The following is a 19,673-nucleotide window of genomic DNA, read 5'->3' on the forward strand; positions in this document are numbered from 1 at the left end:
TAGGTTCAAAGCCTATTGGGAAGGACAGGAGAATTTTCAAGGCCTATTGGGAGGAACATGATAATTCTAATGGGTATTTTAGGGTTCATTTATTCTAAAAATATGCATGCACAACTGCCAACATGCCGTAACTAATTTGTTGTACATCTAATCCATATCAAATTTTCAGAATGTGTCCTATGGATCAGGAGTATTTGGACACATGCAAGTATGCTCATCCCAGAATATAAGCTGTATTAATTGTGACCAGAACTTCTTGTTCATTAATGGGACTGTCAAAATGCCAGGTTGTGAGAATCTCCATCTCACCTAGAGACAGAGGGACATTTTAGGACACACAGCAAAACTAACTGGTTGAACTTTCTAACCTCTGTAAAATGATCTGCTGTTAAACTATATCCCATTAAATAAAGGAACAGGCTTCAGTTGCCTTAGCTAAAAAGGCAATTTCAAAGAAAAAATTCAAGTTACTCTCACCAAACAAACCCTTTATCTGATTTTACAGTGAATATATCCTTTTCCTTAAAGTAAGGTGTGACTGAACATGAATGAGTTCTCTCCAACCTTCTGATGGTAAAGAATGATTGAGGCTACTGTATCTCAACTTCCTGTCACCAGAAGTATTTTAACTATTCTTTTTGGATTTGAAAGAGGCACTAAAGTTAGGGCTTTGAAGGGTATTACTAGTACTACTTATCATTTCTATAGCACTGCTAAGACATATGCAGCACTGTACATTATACATATAAGAGGTAATCCCTTCTAAATAGAGCTTACAATTTAATTAAAACAGATAAATGGGGGTTAAGGGATTTCTCAAGTGAGTGGAAGGAGTTTAAAGCAGACTCGAAAAAGTGGGCTTTTAGCTTAGATTTAAATACTGCCAGAGACGGAGCTTGACTTACTCAGGCACTCTGTTCCAGGAATATGGTGCAGCAAGATAGACGAGATGGAGTCTGGAGTTGGCAGTAGAGGAGAAGGGTACAGATAAGAGAGACTTACCTAATGAATGGAGTTCCCAGGAGGAGTATAAGGAGAGATACTGAGGAGCTGCAGAGTGAATGCACTATGTAAATCAATAAGAGGAGTTTGAACTGTATGCAGAAATGGATAGGGAGCCAATTAAGTGACTTGAGAAGGGCGATGTGAGCATAGCAACTCTTGTGGAATATGAGTCATGTAGCAGAATTTGAATGGATTGATGGGGAGAGAGATGGTTTAGTAGAAGACCTGTGAGAAGCAAGTTGCAGTAACCAGGTGATAAGAATGTGGATAAGGGGTTTGGTGGTGTGCTCAGAAAGGAAATGTCAGATTTTGGTGATAAGAGTATTATAGAGAAAGAAACATGCTTTAGCAGTCTGTTGGCTTTGTGCGATAAGTTGTGTATTAGATTAGAATCAAAGATGACTCTAAAGGTTGCGAGCTGACAAGACAGGGAGAGAGTGTTATCCGCAGAAATAGAAAATGGGGGGAGAGGTGGGTTTATGTGGAAAGATAAGAAGTTCAGTCTTGGCCATGTTCAGTTTTAAATGGTGATGAGACATCCAGGCAACAATGTCAGACAGGCACACTGAGATTTGGGCCTAGATTCCTGTAGAAATTTCTGGTGTAGAGAGGTAGATCTTGGAGTCATCAGCATAGAGGTGATACTGAAAACCATTGGAGGAGATCAGAGCACTGATGGAATGAGTATAGATGGGAAAAAAGAAGAGGTCCCAAGACAGAGTCCTGAGGTACATTGACTGGTATAGCACAAAGTGCGATGGGAGAGAGAAGAAGAAAACCAAGAAAGAACAGAGCCCTGAAATCTAGATGAGGACAGTGTATTAAGGTTGTGGTCAACAGTGTCAAAAGCATTAGATAGATGAGGATAAAATAGTTTCCAAGTTTATTTAAAATTTTATATCCTGCAAAACAGTTATAATCATCTAAGCGGCTTAAAATATAAAACAAATTATCTTATTAGAGGATAGTGTATTTAAAACATCACACAAAAGTGAGGATCAAGAGAAGAACTACAATTCTTATAACAGAAAAGAAGGGGAAGGATCTGGCCAGGAACAGGTCATTGGAGACTTTAGCAAGGGAGGTTTCTGTAGAATGCAGAGGGCAAAAGCCTGGCTGAAGAGGGCAAGAATAGACTGAAATGAGAGAAAATCAAGACAATGGCGGTGAACAGCATGTTCTAAAAGCTTGGATAAGAAAGGGAGGAGAGAGATGGGGGCGATTGAAGGGCAGGTAAGGGTCCAGTAAGGGTTTTTTGAGAAGTGGTATTGTAAAATCACAAAAGTGGTCTGGGTTATAAATACTGAGTGATGCAAAAATAACCATCCAATCAAAAGGAGATGAGACAAGTCAATCTTTAGTGATTCAGTAGGCTGAAAAATATAAATAGAACCTTCCCTTGTTTTGCAAACTTATCAAACTGTCTTCTCCACTGAAAAACTTTGCAGTGATTTCTGAACCAGTTTCGAGAGTCCAAAGGAGAGCAACGAAACTGGTAAGAGGGCTGGAACACTGCCCGTACGCCGAGAGGCTGGGGCTCTTCTCTCTGGAAAAAAGGAGGCTCAGGGGAGATATGATAGAGACCTTCAAGATCATGAGGGGCATAGAGAGGGTGGATAGGGACAGATTCTTCAGGCTGAAGGGGTCAACAGGCACGAGGGGGCATTCGGAAAAACTGAAGGGAGATAGGTTCAGAACAAATGCAAGGAAGTTTTTTTTCACACAAAGGGTCGTGGACACTTGGAATGCGCTACCGGAGGAAGTGATCAGGCAGAGTACAGTACAAGGATTCAAACAGGGATTGGACGGATTCCTGAGGAATAGGGGGATCGTGGGATACTGAGAGAGGTGCTGGGATGTAACACAGGTATAGAAAGCTAACTAGGTAATAAGTATAGAAATCCAACCAGGTCGTGCATGTGCAAGACCGGAGGGTTAGGACTTCGATGGGAAGATAGGACTCAATGGGAAACCAAGGTGGCAAGGGGGCCCCTTCTGGTGACTCAGACAGGCCGTGACCTGTTCGGGCCGCCGCGGGAGCGGACTGCTGGGCAGGATGGACCTATGGTCTGACCCGGCGGAGGCACTGCTTATGTTCTTATGTTCTTATATCAAAATATGAGTCATCTCTTTCCTCATCTACTAACTTCCCCCCCCCCTTTTTTTTTTTTTTTTTTAAACGTATCTTTATTAACAGAGCAACAGTATAATCAAAACAAAGAATAAGAAGAAACAGGGTTACTGTTCTGGATTTCAACTTCTCCCTTTTAATTCCCAAGCTATATTCTTTCCCTTCTACCTTCAATGAAATACTCCCCAGGTGTTTTATTATGTTTATCAAAATTTAATATTTCAGGGCTATCTTGAACCCATGGTGATTCTACAATAGTAAGACTCACACATCAAAACATGATAATTTTCTGTTGAATTAATTTCTTATTCTATGGTTAAACTGCTGCTTAGCAGAAAGAGCATTAGCTAAACAGGTGGTGTGCTGCTCCTGGGCTCACCTTGCTTTTGGTACTAATCTCGCTGCTCTGTGAGCTACTGCTGCTATGCCTTTTCTTCCCTTTACGGAACATTCTTCACCATAGCTTGATCAAGATGAGATGCATGGCATCAGTGGCAACGAAAAGCAAAACCTGAAAGGGAACAGTAAGATCAATGGCTTCCATAAGCTTTATTAATCTCTGTACAAAGGGGAGGACATTACTTACAAAGGTTCCTGTGAGGCACATATCCCTGGCAAGTGAAAAAAGAAAAATACTAGTCACCAAGTACTTATTGAAAGGAAGCATACGAGAAGGAGTTTGTTCCTTTCTACTTAAAAAAAGTAAATAAGTGATGGGAGAGAGAAGAGAACAGCAGACATATCCAAGCCACCTCTCACAGTCTGCAGTAGTGCACCCCTTATCTTACATTCTGAAACACTAACTTCACTTCACATCTGCCTCCCTATCGAGTCCCGAGAGCCACAGTGGTATTGTAACAAGTACTTTTCCAAAGTGCCACATCCATGATGGTTTTACAAGCCCTTTTACTAAACTGTGTTAAAAAGTGGCCAGCACTATCCTCAGTTCAGGGCTTTCCAGCACACTGAGACCACTTTTAATGTGACAGTATAATAACCCACTTTTCATTCTCACTATTACATTACATTACATTAGTGATTTCTATTCCACCTGTGCCTTGCTATTAATGGCCACATGCTAATTTCCCCATTAGTGTGTGGCTATTAGCAAGTAAGCACTTACCCCCTAGAAAACAGGTGTCGGTAAGAGCTCATACAATAATTCTGTGCTAATCAGTTAGCACAGGAAAAGTCTATAGTCTGCTGTTGAGACAGACATGGGACAGTAGCATGGAAAGCACAGTTACTTACCGTAACAGGTGTTATCCAGGGACAGCAGGCATATATTCTCACACATGGGTGACGTCATCTACGGAGCCCCAGCGCGGACAGCTTTTCAAGCAAACTTGCTAGAAGTTTCAAGTTTGCACACTGCACCACGCATGTGCTAGCCTTCTTGCCCACTAGAGGGCGCATCTCCACCTCGTGGTCCTCAGTTCCATATCAAGCAAAGAAAAGCCATCCCCGGGGAGGTGGGCGGGTTGTGAGAATATATGCCTGCTGTCCCTGGATAACACCTGTTACGGTAAGTAACTGTGCTTTATCCCAGGACAAGCAGGCATGATATTCTCACACATGGGTGACCTCCAAGCCAACCAGAAAAAAGGGTAGGTGAGAGGATGGCAATTTAGGAAAACAGGTTACGTAACACCGACTGGCCAAACCGGCAGTCACTCCTGGACAAGGAGTCCAGACAGTAGTGGGAGGTGAACGTATGAACCGAAGACCAGGTGGCAGCTTTACATATGTCCTCCATAGGAGTAGAACGGAGGAAAGCAACCGAAGCTGCCATCGCCCGGACCTTATGCCCCGTGACTCGACCCGAGAGCGGGAGACCAGCCTGAGCGTAGCAAAAAGAGATACAAGCAGCTAACCAGTTGGACAAGGTACGCTTGGAAACCGGATGTCCTACCCGATTAGGATCAAAGGACAAAAACAATTGAGGAACCTTCCGATGAGACTTAGTACGTTGGAGATAAAAAGCCAACGCCCTCTTACAGTCAAGCGTGTGAAGCGCCGCCTCACCAGGATGAGAATGGGGCTTCGGGAAAAATACCGGAAGAACAATGGACTGATTGAGGTGGAAATCAGACACAACCTTAGGCAAAAATTTGGGATGGGTGCGAAGAACCACCTTGTCATGATGAAACACAGTGAAAGGAGGATCCGCAACCAAAGCCTGTAGCTCGCTAATCCGGCGAGCGGACGTGAGCGCAATCAAAAAGACCACTTTCCAAGTAAGGAACTTAAGAAGAGATTTGTCGATAGGCTCAAAAGGTGGTTTCATCAAATGAGCCAAGACCACATTAAGATCCCACACCACAGGAGGAGGCTTGAGAGGAGGATGAACATTCCCAAGACCCCTCATGAAACGAGAAACCAGAGGATGCAGAGAGAGGGAACGACCCTCGAAATGTTGGTGGAATGCAGCAATGGCACTAAGATGCACTCGAATGGAAGTCGTCTTCAGACCAGAATTCGACAGATGCAACAGATATTCCAGCACCGAAGAGACAGGAACCGAACTCGGGTCCAGGAGGTTCGAAGAGCACCAGGATGAAAATCTGGTCCACTTCTGGGAATAACAAAGCCTAGTCGAAACCTTCCGAGAGGCCTCCAAAATATCCCGTACTGACTGAGAAACCGGAACCGAAGTCAAGGGGAAAGGAACCAAGCCGTCAGATGTAAAGACTGAAGATTGGGATGTAACAGCGAACCCCGACTCTGAGACAGCAGAGAGGGAAAGACAGGCAGAAGCAGAGGCTCCCTGACACTGAGTTGAAGAAGCAGGGAGAACCAGTGCTGTCTTGGCCAACGAGGCGCAATGAGAATCATAGTAGCTCTGGTCGATTTTAGATGAACTAGCGTTCTCAGAATCAGAGGAAAAGGAGGGAACGCATAAAGGAACCTCCCCTCCCAGTCGAGAAGAAATGCATCGGCCTCGAGACGGTCCCGGGAGTACATCCGAGAACAGTCGAGGGGTAGTTTGTGAGTCTCGGGTGAAGCAAACAGATCCACCTGAGGAGTCCCCCAGCGGTCGAAGACTTCGCGTAGAACCCGGGAGTTCAGTGACCACTCGTGCGGCTGGAGAAGACGACTGAGTTTGTCTGCCAGACAATTCAGCTCCCCCTGAATGTAAACCGCCCGCAAGAAGATGTTCTGAGAGACGGCCCATGTCCAAAGGCGCAGGGCTTCCTGGCACAGAGGCCAAGAGCCCGTTCCCCCTTGCTTGTTTACGTAATACATGGCCACCTGGTTGTCTGTCCGAACGAGAGGATCGCGTAGGAGGTGACCGAAGGCCCGAGCAGCCAGATAAATGGCCCGAAGCTCCAACACGTTGATGTGACACCGACGATCCGCAGCCGACCATAGGCCCTGCGTTCGCAGACCGTCTAGATGAGCCCCCCACGCATACTCCGAAGAGTCCGTCGTCAGGACCTTGCGATGCGGAGGGACGCGAAAGAGCAAACCCCCGGACAGATTGGTAAAGTTGGTCCACCAACGGAGCGAGCGTCTGAAAGACGGAGTCACAGTCAAGCGTCGAGATACTGGGTCGCGGTCCTGACGCCATTGCGAGGCCAAGGTCCACTGAGGTATCCTCAGATGCAACCGGGCAAATGGGGTCACTTGGACCGTCGATGCCATGTGCCCCAAAAGCACCATCATGCGTTGAGCCGACACTACCTGCAGATGCGAAACCTGCCGGCCCAAGCGAAGCAGTGCCTCCAGCCGTGGAGAAGGAAGGAAGGCACGGAGGAGAACAGTGTCCAGCACGGCTCCTATAAACTGGAGGGATTGAGCCGGGCGCAATTGAGACTTGGGAAAGTTCACCTCGAACCCCAGACCCTGAAGAAGCGTGATAGTCTGTTGGGTCACTGAAATAACTCCTTCCCTTGTCGGGGCCTTGATCAGCCAATCGTCCAGATAGGGGAAGACCTGCAACCCCCAGGAGCGCAGAGCAGCCGCGACCACCACCATACATTTCGTGAACACCCGAGGGGACGAAGCCAGACCGAAGGGTAGTACACGGTACTGCAGGTGCAACTCCCCGACCTGAAATCTTAAAAACTTCCGAAAGTCGGGATGCACCGGAACATGGGTGTACGCTTCCTTCAAGTCCAGGGAGCACATCCAGTCCCCCTCGTCCAATAGAGGATACAGAATCGGAAGCGATAACATACGGAACTTCTCCCTGACCAGGAACTTGTTGAGCTTCCGAAGGTCCAAAATGGGGCGCAAGTCCCCGGTCTTCTTTGGGACCAAAAAGTACCGGGAATAAAACCCCCGGCCCTGCTGATCGAGAGGCACCAATTCGACCGCCCGGAGGCTCAACAAGGCCCTGGCTTCCTCTTGGAGAAGGGTCAACTGGCTCCGATTGGACGGGCACGCCCCGGGAGGCATGTCTGTAGGCTGCCTGGAGAAGTTTAACGAATAGCCCTCTGAGACGGTCCGGAGCACCCATGCGTCTGACGTAATCCCTGACCAAGCCCTGGCAAAAGCCGTGAGCCGACCCCCGATGGGGAGAGGGTTGGGCGACCTCGCGGCGGGGGCCAGCCCCCAGCCGCTCATCCCGTCAAAAGGACGGCGCTGGCTTGGATGCCCCCTGCGCGGCGGGCTTGGAGGGCCCCCCTCTACCCTGTTGGGTTGGACGTCAGGGTGGAGGTCTCGAAAAGGCCGGTGTCGATTTTTGAGGATACCGCCTAGGTGGCTGTCTAAATGGCCTCTGAGGCGACGGCTTAGGCTTCGGGCGAACCAGAGACGCCAAAGAGCGCTCTTGGTCAGAAAGCCGCTTAGTAGCCGCCTCTAAGGAGTCGTCGAATAACTCCGACCCGACGCAGGGTAGATTGGCCAATCGCTCCTGCAGGTTGGGGTCCATCTCGAGGGTCCGCAGCCACGCCAACCGGCGCATGGCTACCGCACAAGCCGATACCCTCGAGGCAAGCTCAAATGCGTCATATACCGCATGAAACAGATAGAACCGTAGTTGGGACAGGTTCGACACAAAAGTGGCAAACCTATCCCTGTGTGAATCCGGGATCACCCCCTGAAAGTCTGGCAGATCCTTCACCATTGATCTGAGGTAGGAAGAATAGGCGAAAGCATAGTTGAGGACCCTCGTGGCCATCTGGGAATTAGCATACAGACGACGGCCGAATTTATCGAGGGTCCGACCCTCTCTCCCAGGGGGGACCGCAGCAGAGACTCTAGAAGGCTGCGAACGCTTAAGAGCCGACTCCACCAGGAGCGACTGATGGGAGAGCTGCCCCTTGTCAAACCCCTTGGGGGGTATTTGGATTCCATCTTGGTGGGCACTACCGCCACTGTAAGAGGGGTCTCAAGGTTCCGCAGCAAGGTCTGAAGGAGGACCTTGTTCAGCGGCAGGCGGGGAGATTCCCGCTGAGGGGCAGGAGAATCCTGTTCCTCCAAAAATTCTTTGGTATAGTGTGACCCTGCCGACAGGTCCACCCCCAGAGCCTTCGCCATGTCATGGACAAATTTTGAAAAAGAAGATGTCCGTGCAGGCGGAGAGGGTGACCGAGACTTCTCAACGGAGCCGAAGGGAGAGGCCTGGCGAGAATACCCGATCTGCACACCCGATCCCGAACCCCAGGAGGCACGATCCCGTGACCTCGAAGGGGTTGGGGACACAGTCCGCCGAAGAGACCCCCTGGGGGAACCCCCCGGAGTACGGGGTATGGAGGCCCGTCCCTTCCGCCCCGGCGAGGAGGCACGGGAACTCGCCCGGATCGGGGACCGCAAGAGATCGGGGTTGTCGAGGCGGAGTTCCTCGACACGCAAAGCCCCGCCCTCGGGCGGCGTCGAGCAATGACTCCTCAGAGGCGAGGCCCGAGACCGCTTGGTCTTTTTGAGGCGGTGCTTCGCCCGAGGCTTGCCCGAGGGCGATGAACCCCGGGAAGACCTCGGGGACGAGGACGAGGAGATCCGGCGTACCCGGCGCTGCTTGTCTCGGGACCACACACTGACCTCAGGCTGTCTCACCGAGGTCGGATCCGAGGGAAGCGTCGAGGCCGAGGGAGCTTCGGCCGCTGAAAGGCCGGTGCCCGAGGCCGAGGTCGCCAACTGCGGGGCCGCGGAGACCGAAGTCGAGGCCGAAGCCTGCTGCAAGGTCTCAATGGCCCCGGAGAGCTCCAAGGAAATTAAAGCTCGAAGCAATTCCTGGAACGCCGGGATCGTGAGACCCGGAGGCAACACCTGGGGGCGCTCCGCAGAGGGCGACCTCGGTTTCGAGTATTCCCTCGGGGCTAACCCCTTCGACACCTTGGACTGGGCAGAGGTCGACGGTCCCGCCGACGAAGAGCCCGAGGATGGTTTCCTGGTCGATGAAACTGAGGAAGGAAGTGGAGACTTACCCGGGGCTTGCTTCTGCGAGGCAACCGGCTTCGAGGTAGCCGAGGGGTCCGATGTCGAGGCCGAGGCCGGGGCCGAAGCCGAGGCCGAGCTCGAGGCCTTCCCCGTCGGGGTATCGACGGCAAAGAGATCCGCCATACGGGCCTTGCGACGAGTAAGGGCCCGTTTCTGGAAGGTGGCACACTTAGGGCACGATGCTGTCGGGTGATGGGGCCCCAAACACCTTAGGCAGCAACTGTGAGGGTCAGTGATGGACAAAAGCCTATCACACCTACCACACTTCTTAAATCCCGTTACGGGCCGGGACATGGGCCCAAAACAAGGCCGGGAACAAACGAGGTTCCTCGGCCACGGCTACCGGGAGCCCCCGGAGCGAATGGATGAAGTTAATTTTTTTTTTTTTTTTTGAAAAAAGAAGAAAACAAAGAAAGAAAACACAGATAACGCAGCGACCGCGTCGAAATTCCGCACACAGCCGCGGCGACAGAAGGCAATAACGAGCACAATTTATCCACAGGGCTTCTGGCTCCGCGGATGAAAATGAACTGAGGACCACGAGGTGGAGATGCGCCCTCTAGTGGGCAAGAAGGCTAGCACATGCGTGGTGCAGTGTGCAAACTTGAAACTTCTAGCAAGTTTGCTTGAAAAGCTGTCCGCGCTGGGGCTCCGTAGATGACGTCACCCATGTGTGAGAATATCATGCCTGCTTGTCCTGGGATAATGCTACTATTGGGGGGTTTTGCCAGGTACTTGTGACTTTGATTGGCCTCTGAGAAGACAAGGATACTGGCCTAGATGGACCGTTGGTCTGACCCAGTAAGGCTATTCTTGTGTTCTTAGGTGCAATATAGCTGCATTAACCTATTAGCACAGAACATACCTACTCTCCATTTCCAAACATACCCCAAGCAGAAAAACAATCTATTTTTTAGAGCATGGAAAGCGCATGCTGATCCCAAAATTATCATGAGATGCCTAAGCAGATCATGTGGTAATTTTTGTTTGGTTTTTTAAAAATCTTTATTCATTTTAAAAACTAACATCAAGTGCAACATATTATAAAACAATGTACAAATAAACAGCACTTAATTTCATCAAATGATATGATATAATAAATACATATCCCTTCCCCCCCCACCCTTTCATACACATAAAGACAATCAAGAGTAACAACAATGATCAAGACAAACAAAAGTGTGATCAAATAATAAATTAAAGGCATAACCCCCTCCCCTCCCATCCACCCATTCTGGACGTGTATAATCAAAGGGCTAAAACTAATATTCAATCTTTACAAAATTTTGTCAATGGGTTCCAAACCTCCTTGAATTTCTTATAATTGTACAACACTCAAAATATAACAATGGACCAAGCAGGGCTGTGGAGTCGGTAGATAAATGTTCCGACTCCGACTCCTCAGTTTTTTGTACTTCAGACTCCGACTCCGACTCCAGGTACCCGAAATTTCCTCCGACTCCTCGACTCCGTCTCCACAGCACTGGTAAATTTTCAGATCGTTAAAATGGAATGTCAAGTTGAGAGAAATGAGCATTTTCGACACCACCTTCTTTTTGCTTTTAATCAAGGTTCTAAGGCCGCAGAAGCTGCTCGCAACATTTGTGCTGTGTATATAGTGGGTGCTATAGCTGAAAGAATCACTCGTGATTGGTATGCCAAGTTCAAAAATGGAGTCGGTAGATAAATGTTCCGACTCCTCAGTTTTTTGTACTTCTGACTCCGACTCCGAGTACCCGAAATTTCCTCCGACTCCGACTCCACAGCCCTGGGACCAAGTCCTTAAACTCGAAAAAGCAAACAAATACAAGAACTTATAAACAATAATTGTGATAAAAAAAAATCTTCAATTAGAATTCTCCAGCTTTCAGATGCCTGCAGTAGATGTATATAAAGAAAAGCAGGGAAAGGGTATCTTTCATCGAGCTGAGAGTATTTAGAAGGTTTTTTTTGTCCATAAAGTGTATCGTGATTAAATTAAATCCAAAAAATGTTAGAAAAACTTTAAACAACATTTATCTTTTTAGTGAATCGGCTATAATTGTTAAATAGCCGATGTAGCTGGTAAAGCTGATAGCCTATTTTTTTGATCACAATTATTGTTTATAAGTTTTTGTTTGCTTTCCCAATTGTATTGTACTCATACGTTCAAATTTATAAGTTTGGCACAAGGATTCCCACCAGTAACTGTAGTTTAACCTGTCCCAATTTTTTAAAATGAGCTGTATGGCAACTCCCGTCATGATGAAAAGTAGTCTATTATTGCATGAGGTTATTGGACTCTTGACCCTCAATAACGTGCCAAACAGCACTGTATCATATGTCAATGCCATTGGAACTTCCAGTATTCTATTGATTTGACTCCAAATGGATTGCCAAAATTTAAGTATCAAGGGACAGAAGAAGAGCAGATGATCCAGTGTCCCTATATCGGGATGACAATGCCAGCATCTATTTGACTTAGAACTATCTAATTTTTGCAATCTAACAGGGGTCCAAAAACTTCTATGCAACAAAAAAACATGTTTGTCTCATAGATACTGACGCTGTACATCTCATCCTCCAAGTCCAAATTCGTGGTCATTGAGATGCAGAAATCTGCTGCTTAATCTCAATGCTCCAAATGTCTCGAAGACCAGTTTTTGGGTTTTTATTCAAGAATTCAGATATTAATTTATACCACTTGGCTGCCTGACGCCACAGGAAATCTGTCTGGAAGCACAGACCCGGCAAGCTATACTGAGTTTTTAAGTTTCGCAAATCAGGGAACCCCTTCTGAATGGCCTGCTTCAACTGCAACCACTTATATACTTGAGACTTTGCTGTCTTGTTTTGCTGCATTTAAAATTTCAATTGCCTGCCTGAACCGAAGTAGTAGTACAGATTATAGGCCTCGGGCCGGCATGCCTGTTTGAAATGTTCATAGGAATCCTATATGCTCTCTCCACTTCAACTGGGAACTGCAAGTTCAAGGAGAGCAGTTTTGGCAGCATATTTTCCACAAAGGCAATAGTATTTCCCCCTTCAATCCCTTCTGGTAATCCTATAATCCGAATATTACACCTACGGCTCCTATTCTCCACTTCCTCTAGCTCTCTTGCCATAAATGCCAGATTCTTAGTGTCTGTTTGAACCTTATTCACGCAAAGGAAGTGGTGGTACTAGCACCGTTAGGGAACAGCGATCACAACATGATCCAGTACAAATTAAACATGGGAACATCAAAGGTGAAAAGAACCACAACGACAGCACTCAACTTCAGAAAAGGAAACTACAAGGACATGAGGAAAATGGTAGGAAAAAAGCTCAGCAACAGCTCAGGGAAGGTGAAGACCGTAAAGGAAGCCTGGACACTGCTTAAAGGCACAGTGCTCGAGGCACAAGACCTGTACGTCCCAAGGTTTAGGAAAGGGTGCAAAAAAAATCGAACTAGAAACCCAGCATGGATAACAACTGCAGTTAAAAAGGCGATAAGCGACAAGAAATCATCCTTCAAGAAATGGAAAAAGGAACCAACAAAGGAAAACCAGGAAGAGCACAAAAGACACCAGAAAGAATGTCATTGAGAGGTCAGGAAAGCAAAGAAAGAATATGAGGAAAGACTGTCAGGAGAAGCAAGAAACTTCAAACCCTTCTTCAGGTATGTGAAAGGGAAACAACCAGCCAGAGAGGAAGTGGGACCACTGGACGACGGAGACAGGAAAGGAGCGATAAAGGAGGAAAAAGAGATAGCTGACAGGTTAAACAAATTCTTCTCGTCAGTCTTCACCAGAGAGGACACATCCAATATTCCGGAACCCGAGGTGATTATAAACGGAGAACACGATGAAAGGCTGGTACAACTAGAGGTAAGCAAAGAGGATGTCCTCAGACAGATAGACAGACTAAAGAGTGACAAATCACCAGGCCCGGACGGCATCCACCCAAGGGTACTAAAAGAACTGAGAAACGAAATAGCAGAGACACTTCGCCAAATATGTAACCTCTCCCTAAAAACAGGGGAGATCCCAGAGGACTGGAAAATAGCGAATGTCACGCCCATCTTTAAGAAGGGATCAAGGGGTGACCCGGGAAACTACAGGCCTGTAAGCTTGACCTCGGTTCCAGGGAAGATGATGGAAGCAATGGTAAAGGAAAACAATCTGCGAACACATAGAAAACAAAGGACAACTGAAGGCGAGCCAGCATGGCTTCTGCAAGGGAAGGTCGTGCCTCACGAACTTGCTGTACTTCTTTGAGAGAATAAACAGCCAGATGGATAAGGGGAAATCCATAGACATCATTTACCTTGACTTCCAAAAAGCCTTCGACAAGGTACCTCACGAACGGCTACTTAAAAAGCTGTGGTACCACGGGGTGCAAGGGGATATCTACCGATGGATCAAACACTGGTTGGCAGGCAGGAAACAGAGGGTTGGAGTAAAAGGCCAATACTCAGACTGGCAATGGGTCACGAGCGGAGTTCCACAGGGGTCGGTGCTGGGACCTCTACTGTTCAATATATTTATTAACGATCTGGAGGCAGGGACAAAATGTGAGGTTATCAAATTTGCTGATGACACCAAACTCTGCAGCAGGGTTAGAAACACGGAAGACTGTGAAGACCTGTAAAGGGACCTAACGAAACTGGAAGACTGGGCAAAAAAGTGGCAAATGAGTTTTAACGTAGAGAAATGCAAGGTCATGCATGTAGGGAAAAAGAACCCGATGTTTAACTACAAAATGGGGGGAACATTGCTAGGGGTGAGTAACCTTGAAAGGGACCTGGGGGGTGATGGTCGACACATCACTGAAACCATCGGCGCAATGTGCGACAGCCTCAAAAAAAGCAAACAGAATGCTGGGCATCATCAAAAAGCACAGTTACTTACCGTAACAGTTGTTATCCAGGGACAGCAGGCAGATATTCCCACATATGGGTGTCGTCACCGACGGAGCCCCGCAGCGGACAGCCTCGAAAGCAGACTTGCTTGAAGATCTCGAACTTTCGAGCACTGCACCGCGCCTGCGCGCGTGCCTTCCCGCCCGAACTAGGGGGCGCATCTCCTGAGAGGATCCTCAGTTCAGATACCTAGCCAAGAAGCCAACCAGGGGAGGTGGGAGGGTTGTGGGAATATCTGCCTGCTGTCCCTGGATAACAACTGTTACGGTAAGTAACTGTGCTTTATCCCAGGACAAGCAGGCAGCATATTCCCACATATGGGTGACCTCCAAGCTAAACAGAAAGGGATGGAGGGAAGTTGGCATATTACGAAAAAAGATTTTGCAAAACAGATTGGCCAAAATGGCCATCCCTCCTGGATAAGGTATCCAGACAATAATGAGAGGTGAAAGTATGAACCGAGGACCAAGTGGCAGCCTTGCAGATTTCCTCAATAGGAGTTGATCGGAGGAAAGTTACAGACGCCGCCATAGCTCTAACTTTGTGGCCCGTCACTCGACCTTACAAGGAAAGACCAGCCTGAGCATAGCAGAATGAAATGCAAGCAGCCATCCAGTTGGATATTGTGCGTTTTGAAATAGGACGTCCCAACCTGTTCGGATCAAAAGATATGAAAAGTTGAGGAGATGTTCTGTGAAGTTGAGTGCGTTGGAGGTAGAAAGCCAAAGCACGTTTACAGTCCAATGTATGAAGAGCCGCCTCTCCTGGATGAGAATGAGGCTTTGGAAAAAATACAGGTAGAACAATAGACTAATTGATATGAAATTCTGAAACAACTTTAGGTAAGAATTTAGGATGAGTACGTAGAACAACCTTGTCATGGTGAAAAACTGTGAAAGGTGGATCAGCCACTAGCGCTTGTAACTCACTGACACGTCGAGCAGAAGTGAGGGCGATCAGGAAAACAGTTTTCCAAGTGAGATACTTGAGATGAGCTTTGTCAAGTGGTTCAAAAGGAGATTTCATAAGTTGAGCTAAAACAACATTGAGATCCCAAACCACAGGAGGTGGTTTAATAGGAGGATGGAGATTGAGAAGTCCTTTCATAAAACGAGAAATCATAGGATGTGCAGAAAGGGATTTTCCATCCAAAGGCTGATGAAAAGCAGCTATAGCACTAAGGTGGACTCGGATAGATGTAGTCTGAAGTCCAGATTGTGATAAATGAAGTAAATAGTCCAGAACTGATGTCAAGGAAGCAGATCTGGGAGGTAAATTATGTGTAGAACACCAAGCAGAGAATCTTGTCCACTTTTGACCATAACATTGTCTAGTTGATGGTTTTCTGGAAGCAAGTAAAATATCTTGTACAGACGGAGAGAATTGAGAAAAGTCTGTTATAGAGAAAGGTACCAAGCTGTCAAATGTAGAGACTGTAGATTGGGATGAAGCAAAGATCCTTGATTCTGCGTGAGTAGAGAAGGAAATATTGGAAGAAGTAGAGGCTCCCTGGTGCTGAGTTGAAGTAGAAGGGAGAACCAAGGTTGCCTGGGCCACCGAGGAGCTATCAGAATCATGGTGGCCCGGTCTGATTTCAACTTGACTAGAGTCTTGAGAATCAGAGGAAACGGAGGAAAAGCATAAAGGAATTGATTCCTCCAGTCTAGTAGAAACGCATCCGCTTCGAGACGCTGAGGAGTATAGATGCGGGAGCAAAATTGAGGCAGTTTGAAGTTGAGAGGTGACGCAAACAGATCTATCTGTGGAGTCCCCCAACGAGCAAAAATTTGGCGAAGAGTAGGAGAATTGATTGTCCATTCGTGAGGTTGTAGAAGACGACTCAATTTGTCCGCCAAATAATTTTGTTGACCCTGAATATAAACCGCTCTGAGGAAGATGTTGTGAAGAATCGCCCAATGCCACAATTTCAGAGCTTCTTGACAGAGGGAGTGAGATCCCGTCCCTCCCTGTTTGTTGACATAATACATGGCTACTTGGTTGTCGGTACGTACTAGAATCACCATGTCGTGAAGTAGATGCTGAAAAGCTTTGAGAGCATAGAATATCGCTCTGAGTTCCAACAGATTTATAGGACACCGCCGGTCCGCTTGGGTCCAGAGCCCTTGAGTGCAAAGACCGTCCACATGAGCTCCCCATGCATACATTGACGAGTCGGTTGTGAGGACCTTCTGATGAGGAAGAGGGTAAAACAGTAAACCTCTTGAAAGATTCAAAGAGAGCATCCACCAGCGGAGAGACTTCTTTAATGAAGGCGTGATGGAAATTAGTCGAGTTGGTGGATCCACTGATTGTTGCCATTGAGATGCCAGTGTCCATTGAGGAATGCGAAGGTGAAGTCTGGAACAGAGGAAAGTTGGCAGAATTGTTGAGACAGTTGAAGGAGTGCATCCTGACGTGGTTGTGGAAGATATGCTCTCAGATTGATAGTGTCCAGAGCAGTGTTCCCTCTAAGCGGGCGGGTGTTGTGAGCAAACTTTTTTCACTGTGAGCTAAAAATATCGGGCGCCAGCAAGTTATGAGCCAAATAAATATGTTGCTTTCTACCACAGAACTTCCTTACGTTTGTATGGAATCTATCCCCTTTCAACTTTAGAGAGTGCCCTCTCGTTCTCCCTGCCTTAGCTACTAAGTCTATTCCCTTCAGTACCTTGAATGTTTCTATCATGTCCCCTCTCAATCTCCTCTGCTCAAGGGAGAAGAGGCCCAGTTTCTCTAATCTTTCGCTGTACGGCAACTCCTCCAGCCCCTTAACCATTTTAGTTGCTCTTCTCTGGATCCTTTCGAGTAGTACCGTGTCCTTCTTAAAGTACCAGTGCTGGACGCAGTACTCCAGGTGAGGGCGTACCATGGCCCGGTACAGCAGCATGATAACCTTCTCTGTCTCTTCAGTCCAGCATCTGCCCCTTCCATTCACTGTCTGTCTTTCCCTGCCATCTCTCCTCCTGCCCCCCCCACCCCCCAATTTGGTCTAGCATCCATCATCTTCCTTCTGTTCCCCTCATGGTCTGGCATCTCTATCCTTCCCTCCCCCCTGTGGTTTTTAGCATATCTCTCTTCTCATTTCCTCCACTCAGATCTGATCATTCTCTGCTCTCTCTTCCCTTTTCTTCTCTGGTCTTCCTTCTCTATTTTCTGCCTCCATCTAAATTAAATTCTTTCTTACTATTTAGTCCCGTTTCCCTCTTTTCACTGTGTCTACACACAGCTTGTCACCCCTTTCCCTCACCCCTCCATTATCTTACTATTTTCTTCCCCCTTTATTTATCTCCTCCTTCCATCCAGTATGTGTTCTTTCCCCACTTCCATTCAGCATCTGCTCTCCCTTCTCAACTGACATCCATCTGCCTTCTGCTCTCTCTCCCTTCTTCTCACTTCCATCATCTGTCCCCTTCTCTCTCTCTCTCATCTCCTCCCTTCCATCATCTGCCCCTTCTCTCTCTCTCTCTCTCTCCCCCCCCCCCAACTTCCATCATCTGCCCCCCTTCCCCTCACCTTTGTGGGTCACTTTCTTTCCCCTGAGGGTGGCTCATGTCACAGGGGAAGCTTTGGCCGAGCAGAACCGCTTGATTGACAGTGGAACTTACTTGATTGATGTCGATGCTGGGGCCCGTTGCCGTTTGAAGGAAAAAAAAAAAGGTGGAAAAAAGGAACCTGTAAAGGCGAGAGGAAGGGAAACCTCCAGGACAGCTGCTTTTTGCCCTCCTTCAGCGGCCCAAGAGTTCAGACCAGCAGCGGCAGCTCTGTATGCTTTTAACTTCGGCACAGAGCTGCCCCTAATCAATAGTTTAGCGCGGTTTCATGAGGCAGCCTCGGGGCCTTTGATAGCCGGCCCGCTTCGATGATGCGATGTGGGCCGGCCTAGCAAAGGCCCCGAGGCTGCCTTATGAAACCGCGCTAAACTATTGATTAGGGGCAGCTCTGTGCCGAAGTTAAAAGCATACACAGCTGCCGCTGCTGGTCTGGAGGTGCGGAGACAAGGCAGGAGGCAAACGCGGTGGAAGGCAGGAGTCCCGGCGAAGGCAGGAGTCCCGGCACAGCGACTGCAACAGGAAGTTGCAAGTCAGCTGACGCCGGCCTTTCGTTGCGGCGGGGACCGAATCCTTCGCGGACCGGCAAGATTTTGTTTGCGGACCGGCGGTTGAAGAACTGTGCTCTACACTGTGTGCGCTGTGACGAGAAACTTGTGCGCTGCGAGGTAATATTTTGTGCGCCAGCGCACCCTAGCGCAGCTTAGCGGGAACACTGGTCCAGAGTAGCTCCTATGAACTGGAGGGACTGAGAAGGAGTCAGCTGAGATTTGGGAAAATTGATGTGAAATCCCAAACTTTGCAGAAAGAGAATAGTCTGTTGGGTCGCTGCAATAACCTCTGAAAAAGAGGGAGCCTTGATGAGCCAGTCGTCTAGGTATGGAAATACTTGAAGACCCTGGTTGCGAAGAGCTGCAGCTACAACCACTAGGCATTTGGTGAAAACTCTGGGGGAAGAAGCCAGTCCGAAGGGGAGAACTCTGTACTGAAGATGAAGATTTCCTACCTTGAATCTGAGATACTTGCGAAAGGCTGGATGAATAGGGATATGAGTATAGGCCTCTTTGAGATCGAGAGAGCACATCCAATCCCCTTGATCCATCAAGGAATATAGAGTTGGCAGAGTGAGCATTCGAAATTTCTCTTTGACTAGATATTTGTTGAGGGCTCTGAGATCCAAAATCGGTCGCAAATCCCCCGTCTTTTTGGGAACTAGAAAATAACGGGAATAAAATCCCAAGTTCCTTTGTGGAAGAGGAACTTCCTCCACTGCTCGCAGGAGAAGAAGAGCTCGAGCTTCTTGAAGAAGGAGGGGAAAATGCGACTGATTTGAAAGACACTCTCTTGGATGGCGATCTGGAGGTACCTGAAGGAGTCGAAGAGAGTATCCCTCTCGTATGATGGTAAGTACCCAGAGGTCTGAAGTAATGAGCTCCAATTGGTGATAAAAAGTGGACAGGCGACCCCCTATGGGGAGGGGAGAATTTGGAAACAGAGAAATTTGAATGCTCAGGTCGAGATTGTCAAAAAGACTGAGCAGGCTTGGTGGCAGCAGGAGTCTGAGATTTTTGTTGCCTTTGTTGTGGAGGAGGCCGACGAGCAGGAGGTCTAGAAAAAGCAGGAGTTGTTTTCTGCGGATAGCGACGTGGAGTTTGTTTGAAACCTCTAGTTGGTACAGGTTTAGGTTTTGGACGAATGAGGGAAGCAAAAGAGCGCTCATGTT

At 47.7% G+C, this 19,673-nt stretch overlaps 1 protein-coding gene across 3 annotated transcripts in view; it reads right to left on the minus strand.

Annotated features, from left to right (window-relative positions):
- Positions 1–19,673, minus strand: part of ITGB1BP1 (integrin subunit beta 1 binding protein 1) — a 42,083-nt gene that overhangs the window by 15,930 nt on the left and 6,480 nt on the right. For all 3 annotated transcript variants that reach the window (XM_033936968.1, XM_033936969.1, XM_033936967.1), the window contains exon 2: positions 3,516–3,647. In XM_033936968.1, the coding sequence (XP_033792859.1) occupies positions 3,516–3,587 (72 nt within the window). In that variant the 5' untranslated portion in view covers positions 3,588–3,647. The remainder of the gene's footprint in view (positions 1–3,515; positions 3,648–19,673) is intronic.

The sequence above is a fragment of the Geotrypetes seraphini genome, chromosome 3 (assembly GCF_902459505.1).
Source record: "Geotrypetes seraphini chromosome 3, aGeoSer1.1, whole genome shotgun sequence".
Classification (NCBI taxonomy): domain Eukaryota; kingdom Metazoa; phylum Chordata; class Amphibia; order Gymnophiona; family Dermophiidae; genus Geotrypetes; species Geotrypetes seraphini.